The sequence below is a fragment of the Dipodomys spectabilis genome, unplaced genomic scaffold (assembly GCF_019054845.1).
Source record: "Dipodomys spectabilis isolate Male_0828 unplaced genomic scaffold, ASM1905484v1 ptg000137l, whole genome shotgun sequence".
NCBI classification, from domain to species: Eukaryota; Metazoa; Chordata; class Mammalia; order Rodentia; family Heteromyidae; genus Dipodomys; species Dipodomys spectabilis.
This window is the reverse complement of record NW_024870814.1, coordinates 8,218,655-8,231,128: the sequence shown is the minus strand read 5'-3', so window position 1 is coordinate 8,231,128 and position 12,474 is coordinate 8,218,655. Positions and strand designations below refer to the sequence as shown.

General features: G+C 38.3%; 1 gene segment (V, D, J or C); it reads left to right on the top strand.

The window, feature by feature from the left end:
• Nucleotides 1–12,192, top strand: part of LOC122116632 — a 246,279-nt gene extending 234,087 nt beyond the window's left edge. Inside the window, 2 exon segments of the V gene segment in view lie at nucleotides 8,680–8,717; nucleotides 11,674–12,192. Coding sequence covers nucleotides 8,680–8,717; nucleotides 11,674–11,996 — 361 coding nt within the window.
• Nucleotides 12,193–12,474: the final 282 nt, after the last annotated feature.

Below are 12,474 nucleotides of genomic sequence, written 5' to 3'. Positions count from 1 at the left end.
CTAGTCATCCAACAGACAAGGGCCTCATATCTAAAATATACTTAGAACTCAAAAAATTAAATCTCCCAACAACAAATCCTCAAAGAAACAACTGCTCTGTCAACAAGTGGGCTGAAGACTTAAAGAGACTTCTCTGAAGAGGAACTAAGAATGGCCAATAGACACATGAAGAAATGCTCAACTTCTTTAGCCATGAAAGAAATGTAAATTAAAACAACTTTGAGATTCCACCTCACCCCAGTTAGAATGGCTATAATCAAGAAATCTAATAACAACAGATGCTGGAGGGAATATGGACAGAAGGGAATCCTACTGTAGTGTTGGTGGGAGTGTAAAGTTATTCAACCACTCTGGAAAGCAGTATGGAGGCTCCTCAAAAGACTACACATAGAACTCCCCTATGACACAGCAATCCCACTTTGGGGCATATACTCAAATGAAGACAAACATGGCCATACTAAAGTTACCAGCACAACTCTTTTATTGCAGTATTACTCACCATAGCTAAGATATAAAACCAACCCAGATGCCCCTCAGTAGATGAGTGGATCAAGAAAATGTGAGATATATATATATATATATATATACATACATACATACACACACACACACAATGGAATTCTATACTCCCATCAGAAAGAATGACACCACCCCATTTTTTAGGAAATGGAAAGACTTGGAAAAAATCATATTAAGTGAAGTGAGGCAGGCCCAAAGAAACATAGGTGCCATGGTTTCCCTTATTTGCAATAACTAATATATGTCTGGGACAAGCAGAAAAGGTCAAAAGCTATGTACATATGACCATATAAGATGATGTTAAGTGAAATGAACCCCAAGACAGGGACGCAGTGGGTTTTTTTTCTTGCTTGCTATTGTTTCTAACATACTTATAACATACTATGTGATTTCTTTTGTTTCTTTTGCATATTCTTTCCCCACGATATAACCCCTGCTTTCACTGTATTTGATTTTGGTGCCCTGAATCTTGTATATACAATTTTCTAATTTGGGAGAGGAAGGAAAAAACAAAATGCTTAAATAAGGATAGAGATTGACCCATTGTAACAATGAGATGTACAAGACAGTATGTTGAAAACGAACTTTACAAATTGTTGGGGGGAAAGAAGAGTTGGAGAGGCAGGGAGAGAAGGTAGGGGAAAAACAAAGGAGGAGGTATCAATGCTTGATAGGAAATGTACTCATTACCTTACTCATGTAACTGTAACTCCTCTGTACACTATTTTTACAATAAAAAATGTATTTTAAAAAAAAGAATCTCATGGACTTTCCTGACTCAGCTGGCTTCAAACCATGCTCCTAAGATCTCAGCCTCTTGAGTAGCTAAGATTACAGGCATGAGCCACCAGTACCCAGCCATGTTAGAACATTTGAGCCAGGCTCCAAACTTCTTATTTTTTGTGTGTTTTGTTTTGTTTTATTGTGTTCTGTTTTGTTAAGGCAGGGTCTTGGCTATGTAGTCCAGGCTTGTCTAGAACTATGTATCTCAGGATGGCCACAAATTTGAAATTCTACTATCTCAGCCTCCTATGTGCAAATTACAGATGTGCACCCCCATGCTTTCATTGCACAAGGGTAGAAGTCAAGCTCTCTAAGGCCCTGAGGAGAGCAGGCAGAGGTGGAGGAAGGTTCATGGCACATGACTACAATACAGCAATTGCTGTCTAAAACTTTTCTGTCTTAATAAGCTGCCTATTTTCTGGTCTTCTGACTGGAAAAAACCAGATCTGTCAGAATTGGTTTGGGTTTTTTGTTGTTTGTTTGTTATGTCTGTTTCTACATAACCAATCTCTCCACCATCAAATTTAGGGTATATTTGACCAAAACATTAGATGCTCCCTACAGTATCATACTTTGTTTTCTAATTTATACTCTATAGTTTATGTATAATGTTCCTTTTTTTATTTTCAGTATTGGGGTTTGAATCAGGGCCCTACTTGCTAAGCAAGCATCCTAACTAGTTAAGCCACACACACACCAGTTCATTTTTGCTTTAGTTATTTTTCAGGTAGGGTCTTACACATTTGCCTGGGACTGACCTCTAACAGATCCTTGTATCTATGGCCTTCCATGTCACTCAGATGCTAGTTCATACTATTACGTTCAATTATTTGTTGAGATGAAATCTTGCTAAAGTTTTGCCTGGGTCATCAATCCTCCTGATCTCTGCTTCTAGAAAAGCTGGACTATAGGCAAAGATGGGGGGACAAACGCAGGGAGAATGATGGAAGGAAAGACACTGATTAAGAGCATTGTACTCATAAACTGACATGTTGAGCTGAAACCTCTTTGTACAGCTACTTAGAGATAAGATTTTTTTAAAGAAGTAAATAAAACAAAAATAAGTAGCTACAATTAAACAGGAACCCATGTCACCATTAAGTAGAAAATTCAATGGTCTGAATACACATTGAAAGTTTGATCCATTAGCAATGCCATTCCTTGTCAGGGATTTTAATAAATGTGCATCTAGAATTACTCATATTATAAAAGCAGGAAGCATCTTATACTGACTAAACATTCATTATACATAACAAAAGGGCAGGACTCCGTTCCCCAGGAAGATGACTTGGCAGCTAGTGCTCACTGAAACAGGTAAAAATAAGGAAGCATAAGGCAGTCTCCTCCTTCCTCCCAAGGGACTCTGGGGGGAAAGGCATTTTGTTCCTATTCTATGCTACCTGGTGCCAACTTCTTTTCCCCTAGATTGTTCTCCCTAGCTAACCCCTCATGAGTACTCCTTCAGCATGAGCAGGGATGACCTGGGGAATTCAATAATTCACACACAGCCCCACCAAACCCTCTGGCCCAACCCCCTCCTCTCCATTGTTCTATCCATAGAGGTCCATCTGCATGTAAGACACATGCCACGTCACATCAACCTGGGGACAAAAGTAGGATGACCACAAGAACCACATACAATATGTGGCAGGCAGATGGAGAAGGCAGGAAGCTTGAGAGATCTGCTCACGGAGCTCAGCTGGTCACTCTTATAAAGAGAGCCAGAAACCACAGCACCTGCTATGTAAATCTCAGAGGCCAAGCCCTGGAGGGGCAATAACCCTTACACAGTTGCTGTTTTCCCCTTCATTAAAGAAAGCCAAGAACTCCTGCAGCCTCATGGCCTACTGGGAACAAAAAGGGCATCTGCATTTTCTGGATTGGGATCAGAGTCTTGGATTATCTTGGACAGTGTTACGTACGTGGCCAGGAAAGAGTATTCTTCTGCTGATATTCCTGACTACAGATGAGTAGAAATGGACACAAGCAAAGAAGCAGCTCTTTCTCAAGTGATCTCCTTCCTGGCCAGTGGGGCCCAGCCTGGGGATCCAAGACAGGTACCCACTCATGGCACTTGGAAGAATGATACTTGATCCAGTTTAAACACCATTGGATGTGGACCACAGAATCCCCTTCTGTTCTGGTGGGTACCAGCTAAAGGACAGTCTAGATTATGTTATTGTCCATGGATTGCAGCTGAGACAAAGCCAACCAACCACTCTGGATTCTATTATGGTTGGTGAACAAGAATAAAATATTGACCCACAGACTTCAAGATATATATCAGATACAAATCAGGTAAGGAAGCCATCATCCCTCAAAGCTTGCAGAGACCAAACTGAGCCATTGTGTTCCTGAACACTGGCGATTTTCTGTGCAATGCTGGCCTGAGAGAAGCTCTCCCAATTAGCCTGGCTAATTATGATAAATAAAACACAAAAATGGGGCTTGGAGATGTAGCCCAGCAGTAGACCACTTGCTTCACATGAGCAAGATTTTCTGTTCTTTGAATTGCTAGATCTGAGGAATATTTATAGTGAAGGTAGCTTATCAATAGCGTTCAATATGATTTGTTAGTGTGCATTTACATTTGCTTGCTTCTCCTCTTTCTCCATCTCCTTATCCATTTTCCTATTTCTTCCTCTTCCTCTCTGGCCCTCTTCCATTTCTTCCCTCTATAAGCAGTTTCTAATTTGTTCTGAGAGTGCGATTATGCTAGGAGTCAAATGGGAAGTAGCTACATTGGTGCAGTGATGAGAAACTATTTATTGGATGCTCCTCTCGCTCCTCAAAAAAAAATCAATTTCCATTACCTCCCACTGTCTTATAGACACTGCCTTTCTTCAGCAAGCTGATCTTCTCAATGTCAAGTCTAGATTCATAGTTCTGGCAGAGCCTCACACAGATGCTTTGGAGACATCTTTTGCCTCCAAATAATGAACACCATGCATGTTAAAATTTTGAACCACTTCTCACTGAGCCTCATCTTCACCATTCCTGTCAGTTGCCACTGTACTGTATTGTATTCTAAAGCAGGTATTGCTTTTGAACAGCCCTAGGCTTTCACTTTTCATGTTAAATGTCCAAGATACACCCTGACCTGGCTAGCTCATCTCTTCCTTTCCCATATTCCAGACTCCACCTCTCCATTTGTAAAAGATTCTCTTCTTCACAATATCAGGGAAGTTCTTACCATTTTTACACTCTTAGTTTAAGGATTATAAGAAAAGGATTGACAAATGGAAAAAAAAATGCTTGTATGCATGTCACATTTAAATTATATTTGCAATATAAATTTTAATATTTACATATAAATACTGAGAATGCTATCAATGTTAGAATATTCCCTTATTTGATGATACAGCTTTATCATTTCTAAAGACCTAATAAGAATGTATCCACATGATTTTTTAAAACCAATAATCTTCCTAGATACTTGGGAGACTAAATCAGAGGATTACAGTTCAAATCCAGCACAGGCAAAAAAAGTCAATGAGACTCCATCTCCAATTAACCAACGAAATGCCAAATTAGAGGTTGGAGGTATGGCTCAAGTGGTAGAGTGACAGCCATAGCATTCAAGCCAAGCAAGAGTGCAAGGTCTGAGTTTAAAGTCCAATACAAACACAGATTCACACACACACACACACACACACACAAAATCAAATAATATACAGTATATATGCTTACATACAATATGAAGAAGAGTAGAAGATAAGATATGTCATTGTTTTTCCTCTGCAATCACAGAAAATATCTACTGGGTCATTTGTGTAACCTTTAAGAATTATCTTGTGTGTGTGTATACATATACATATATATGCATATACATATACATATATGTATGTATATGTATGTGTATGTGTGTATATACATATATGAATATGCATATGCATATACATATGTGTATGTGTGTGTATATACATATATGTATATGCATATACATATACATGTATATGTATACACACATAAGATAACATATATATGTATATGTATGTGTGTATACAGAACTCCATTTAACAAGATTGTGGTATCAGACCAGACAACTCCTGTGACCTGAATTTTCACAAACACTTACCATATGACTAGATAGAAATCAATTTCACTTTATTGGCTGCTTTGTACTCCATTGTAAAGCCCTATCAAAAGTAGTTTAGCCAGTCACTGATTGTCCTTTCTTATAATCCTACCTATTTAGGAAGCAAAAATCTGAGGTTCATAGTTTGAAGCCAGCCCAGGCAGGAAAGTCTACAGATTCTTATCTACAATTAACCACCAAAAAGCTGAAAGTAAAGCTGTGGCTCAAGAAATAGAGTGCCAGCCTTGAGCAATAAAGCAAAGGGACAATGCCCAGGCCCTGACTTCAAGCCCCAGTACTTGAAAAAATAAAAGAGTCTAACCAAACTCTCATTTGTGAACATTTCAGTATTCATCTTTTAAACACATTTTCAATGCACAATCTTGTATATGCATCGAGGCACATCCCAATTTCTGCCCTTTGCTGTCACAGGCCATTTACTTGACCTTTCTGCACTCAAGATTTCTCACCTCATTTATGAAACAAGGAATCATTTTAATTTTTAATTCTTAGCATCTTGGGGGCAAGATAATGCTTATATGTCTGCCAAGAAATAACTTTCTGTCTTTTGATCCATGTTGGCTACATTCTTCATTAACTATTTTTCACACTTCCTTTCCACTTCTAATTTATCTCTTTTCCTACAACTTGATTGTCTCTTTCTTCATCTTAACTAGCAGAACTGAGTCTTCTAGTAGATTCTGATTAACTAGGTAGAATCATATGATTCTGTTAGTTAACACAACTTGTAAAGCTCCCAATGACAGAATCAAATAATCTATCTCCTTACCTTAGAGTTTACAGTTACAATTTCTCTTGTAAATCTTAGTATTGCCATGGTCAGTATTAACATTTGGTCTATTATAATTTATTGTGTCTGATTAATTACTGATTTTCAGTTCATTTTTATTTGTTCTGCAAATATTTCTTGAACATTGGACAAGTGAAGATGCTGAACTGAAACTCCTGAACACTGTCAAATAAAACAAAATAATTTACAAGCTAAGAAAATAACTTACAATCTAATTGCTCTTATTTATTAATTGCTCTTATTTGCCCACAGAGTGACCACCAATAATAGCAATTAATTATTCTGAGCCTAGTAACCTGTCTGCGTACTCTGTATTCAGGTCACCTCCTTGGGGATAATCTGAGAGAAATCAGTCACTTGAATTGAATCATGAAAGACAACCTGCTCTTTCCATGCTAACCCAGGTGAGCAAAGATGTTTCCAAACAAAATGAATATTTTATAAAAGCTAGAAGCCACAGTAGAACTGTAAGGAGTTTAAGATAGTAGCTGCAATGTGTGGAAAGGGAGATGACTCTGAAAGATGAATCAGGAAGCAAGACTATAATCAGGACTCAAAACAAGGTCTTCAGTAGCCATCCCTGATACATTACTATGGAGATGCATGGCAGGCTAAGATTCCATGATATCTCCAAAGACAGTAGTTGTTTGATTTCAGCGGGATGGACACTCCAAGACCAACACAACAGACCAAGCCACCAAATAAAGACTATTTCTCTACTCTATCAAACCTCATTTTTGTTCAGTCGTCTGTAGCTCAATTCCAAAATGCATTTTAAAGATATGAGCCTGGATTTGATATATATTAAATCTACCCTTTTTTCTGATTCTATGGCTTGAACTCAGGGCCTGAGTGTGTTTCTGAGGTTTTGTGCTCAGTGTTTGCATTCTACCACTGGATCCACAGCTCCACTTACAGCTCTGTGTGTGTGTGTGTGTGTGTGTGTGTGTGTGCGCACGCGCGCGCGCGCGTGTGCGCAACTGGAGATAAAATATCATAGAGTTTCCTATCTAGACTGGCTTTGAACCAAAATCCTCAGATCTCAGCCTCCTGAGTAACTAGAATTACAAGCATGAGCCAACAGCACACGGCTTTTAATCTCCCTTATTAGAATATCATCATAGCAAAGGAGAAGTCTAAACAGAAATGCATTCTTAACTATTGTGAACTGATAGAAGCCAATGAATTCTGTAATTACACCAAACAAAATTTTTCCTTTCCAACAGTTCTCCCACCCCAAGAGAAATTGTAATAACATAACTATTTTTCATTTACATCTTTTTCTTTATAATTTATATTTAGGCTGTTTTTAAATAAATAGATAAGTAGTCCAGATGTGTAGATTGCTAAAGAAATGGATCATAAAACATATTATCTTCTGAGATTCTAGATCTCACCTAAGAAAGCAAACACTTTGTCAGGGAAGCCCTTGGGCTTCCACACCTGCTTGAAAAGAAGTTAAGCTTTAGCAAGTGATTCAAGGCTCTGTTCCTCTTTAGTGAGAAAGGTTTTTGTACAGCAATACAATGGAGAACTATCACTGTGGTGGACGTTCGGCGGAGGGACCAAGGTGGAAATCAAACGTGAGTAAAATCCAAATTCTCCTTCCTTAGTTTTGTGTGTCTCTTGGTCTCTGTGTCTCTGAAGTGATCTATAAACTAACTCTGGGAAACCAGACTCTAGCATCTTCTGAGGCATAGCTAAAGTTGATCTTTGTAAGCAGGCTTGAGAATTGATTGTACATATTCTTTGGAGATCAAGAGTCAGTCATTGGGTGAGAATAAACTTTTCCAAGCAATAGTTTCAAAAATGTATAAGGAAGCATCATAGCATGATCCAGACAGAGCCTTGCTCAACTCTTAGAAAGGGAAAGTTTTTGTACATGAGGGAAGTTCAGAGACACCACTGTGTGTACACGTTCGGCGGCGGGACCAAGTTGACAATGAAACGTAAGTATCTTTTTCAACTGATTCTTCACTCTTTCTATCTCACCATTTGCTTTGTGCTCCTTCTTGATTTTTCCGTTAGTTGGGTGTCAGAAATGTTAACAAATTCATTTTCAGACTAGGCACGGAGGGAAATGGTTGCATAGGAAGCTGGCTGGACCTTTTAAGCTAAGTCAGAACAACTTTATTAAGGGAAAGGGGTGATTACACTTCTAGAGAGGTTTTTGTCAAGGGAGAAATTAAATTGAATCACTGTGATTCACTTTCGGCCAAGGGACCCAATTGGAAATCAAACGTAAGTACATTTTTGCTCAATAATTTGTGGAGTTTGGGCTTCATTTCTAGGATATTTTGGTTAAATGAGCCATTCTTAGTGACCCATAAGTAATTAGAAAAATACCAGAAAGTAGTCCACTTAAAATATGAGCAGATTGTTAGATTTGTGAGGAGACAGTCAAGGAAATAATGTTTTCTTGGAATTTGGCTGACTGGCTTTGAGGGAAGGTTTTTGTTGAGGAACAAATGACAGAGTCGTGACTGTGGCTCACGTTCGGTGGAGGGACCAAGTTGGAAGTCAAACGTAAGTGCACTTTTCTAATTCTTTTTTCACATAGAGTTGTAAAATATGGAGAGTTTTTATGTTTGTCCTATAAGCTGAGATCAAGCCCGAAAAGAAAATGTTCAAGTCTAAAATGCAGATGAGTAAGAGTGAAAATTTGTTCAGCTCAAGAAAGAGCAAAGAGCTTGTCATCTAAATTTTCAGATTTTCACAGCTTAGCAATTGATCTGTTGATATTTGTAGCAAACAAATTTTGTTGAAGAAAAATAATTAAGCTAATATCTGTTTATCACCTTTGGCAAAGCAACACAATTGGAGCTTAAGTTTTCTCTATTGCCTTCTGAAATTTGTGTCTAATTACCACTGGCATTTTTTAGAAGTATATGTAGGAGTTTTATGGACTGAGTAAATGAGAATATTTCAAATTTATCACACTCAGCTTCAAAACTTGATTTGGAGATCAAAAGATTGAGTTAAGCCAAGCTGAATGATTAAATATAAATAAATAATGTAGATGAAAAAGACTCAGAACTGTAAAGAACAAAAGTAAATTCATTTTTTATTGAATTTTGACATACAGGTTGGGCTTTGTTCACTGTATGAAATGTAGAAAAGGTGGGAGTTCTATTTTTTGGTCTGTTGCCTCATAAATTATTTAATAAGATAGATTTAAAAATCAATATCATACACTAAAAGAATCAGAAAGAAGGTAGAAAAGGATATCCGCCTAATAGTAGAAGTGCATTAGTTGCTAATCTACAGCAATGGCTCTCCTAGAGTCTAAAATGAGTGATCAACTGTCAAATGAGAGATCTCAATTCTTCCTGAAAATCTTTCCTCAGTTTACGATTTTGGCAAATGACTCCCTTTTCAGTCCAATTTTTACATTATACTTGAAATAATCTCTTATTCTAACATTAAGGAAAGAGTTGTCATCAAAAACTTAGTTTCAGAGAAATTTTTTAAAGGAAGAAAAGGAAATAATTTCATTTTAGATGTCTAAAGATTTATAAGAAAGTAGGAAATGTTTTCTAGTGTGTTCTTTTATCTCCTCCAGTCAGTATTTGTCTATATTTTTATACACCAAAGAGTCTGTAGTAATCTGGAGAGCTCATGGCGATGGTTTTCATGATTGAATGACTCGTGTGGCATGCCACCATGTTCATGTGGCCTTTAAGGGCCATATTAGTTGGCTTAACTCAAAGCCCCCCAGCTTTCCTAAAGCTCAGTAATAGGCACAATGCCACTAACAGAAAGAGAATAGTAATGCGATAGGTACTAAAATGGGGAAAACAAGGTGAAAATTGATGTATTAGACATTACCAAAACATAATTCACCTTTATTATTATATCCCATGACTGAAAAATTTCCATTAGGGTGATGTAAATAACAGAAACCTATTTTGTGGAGGGTGATACATTATTATTTTATTGTAGTTATTTGGATAATAAAAGTTCAGTCCAAAAAAGAGAACTATATACAATTCTTTCAGAGTAAAATCTACACCAGTGGAAACTAAATTTAATGCCAGCAATTGTCTATTCAGGATTTTTAACAATGAGATAAATTGTGAGAGTTTTAATTTTCAAAATTTTAACTGCTTGGATAGGATATTTTAGTCATACAAAAACTCTTTGAAAAAGTGTCAAGCTCTATTAAAAGCTTAATAAGATATCATGAAATAACAAATACAATATCTCTTAAATATTCTAAAGCTAGATGGAAAATATGAAGAGATCAAGAACTCACCCAGATAGGAACACTTCCTTGTTGTAGGAAAAAAAATTGTTTTAAACCCTAAAGAGTTCCTTTTCAAATAAATTAATCAAAAAAAATTTCATGGAAGTGGCACTGTGGCTCAAGTGGTAGAGCGCTCACCTTGAGCTGAAGAGCTGAGGGACAGCGCTCAAGCCCAGTGTTCAAGCTGATTATTTTGCAGACATTTCACTGTTTTGCTACTAAATCTATTTTATACAATGATTTGGGGAGAAAAAAATTAATAATGAGGGTTTAAAGAGAAGGCAATATCAACTGTAAAAGTTCAAAATCCAATGTTGAATTGTTTAGCGAACATTGAAGTTAGCTTTATTTAAACATATATATATATATATATATATATATATTCATGATTCTGTTGACTAATTCTCACAAAGATGCTTGGTTTTCATCTTAACTATGGCCTCTTACATGAGGGCTCCTATCTCCTCAGAGGGGATTTCCAGGAGGCCATCTGGCAGCTGTTCAGAAGTGAACCTAGCCAGTTCCTCCCAGGCAGGTGGCCAAGATTTCAGTTAACTCCTTCTAGCCTGGCTAAAAATGGCCCCATGTGGTTACAAACCTTCAAGCCAGGGCCTGAGTCTCACTTGGAGGCCATAGTGAGAACTAGAAGAGAAGAGGTACTGATTTGGTCCCAAAGGGTAAGGAGGCCAACACCCACCTGGCACAGACACTGGCATGTGCAACCTGGATAAGATGGCTTTGGCCTTGCCACACCAGAGGAAACCTGGGAGAACTTGATGTCACAGCACTATGAGAGAGGGATGTGGGAAATGAAAGTCTATTTTCTGCTAGCCTAGTCTCTTACATTTAGAGTGGCCCAAGATCTGTTCAGACTTCTAAAAAAAAAAAGGTGTGGGGGGGGGGCATCAGAGAGACAAGTGGTATGTTTTCTTAGGCTGAAGCATTGAGCCATTAGAGAGCACAGTCGAAGATAGAAAAAGTAAGGTCAGAGAAGCATATTAAAAGGCCTCAAAATGGCTTCAAAGAGATCAAAACCAGAACTTTCTTAAGGGGGAATCTAGAGTGTAAACCCAAACCACTTTGATTTACACAGGTGCTTTCTGGCTTTTTTGTCCCAATTCTGCAAGATTAGCATGTTCTTTTGTGTGTCTGTCTTTAATGTGACCATCCACAGCAATGTACTTGAGAAGCTATTCACTGTGACTTAAATCCATCTTCTGTGCTTCCTTCCTTCAGGGGCTGACGCTATGCCAACTGTCTCCGTCTTCCCACCATCTGAAGAGCAGTTGAAGACTGGGAGCGCCTCCGTAGTGTGCTTTATAGATTCGTTCTACCCCAGTGATATTAACGTGAAGTGGAAAGTTGATGGTACTTCCAAGACAGACGGCATCCTGGAAAGTAAGACGGAGCAGGACAGCAAGGACCTCACCTACAGCCTCAGCAGCACCCTAACAATGACCAGTACAGAGTACGAAAGCCATAATCTCTTTGTCTGTGAGGTCACCCATAAGACTCTGACCTCCCCCATTATCAAGAGTGTCAAAAAGAATGAGTGTTAGAGCTGGAGGCCTACCAGGCACCCACACCTGCTCCTCAGGTCAAGCCTCGCTTTTCTATAGGCCTTTTCCCACAGGGGATAGGCCCTGTTGCTATCCTCCAACTCCTCTCCCCACCTCATCTCCCCTCCTCCTCCTTAGCTTGAATCATGATGATATTGGGGGGGAAACGATGAATAAAGTGAATCTTTGCACTTGAGATCTTTCTCCTTCCTCATTTAATGGTGGTTATACATTGTTCTTCCAATTATATAGTCTATCTTCTAAGAGATGAAATATTGAGTTGCCATAAAACGTACCACTATTTTTTTAATCCATCATTCTACTGTCCACTACAAGCCCCCTCCCACCCTCCAACATCCATACCATCTGTTCGCACCTCCGTCCCGAGTCAGAAGGGGAGAGACTTGCTGCCTTGTTGTCTCCTTCTCAGCAAGGTGGTAGTTCATACAGCCCCATACCCTTGGATAGAATTCAGACC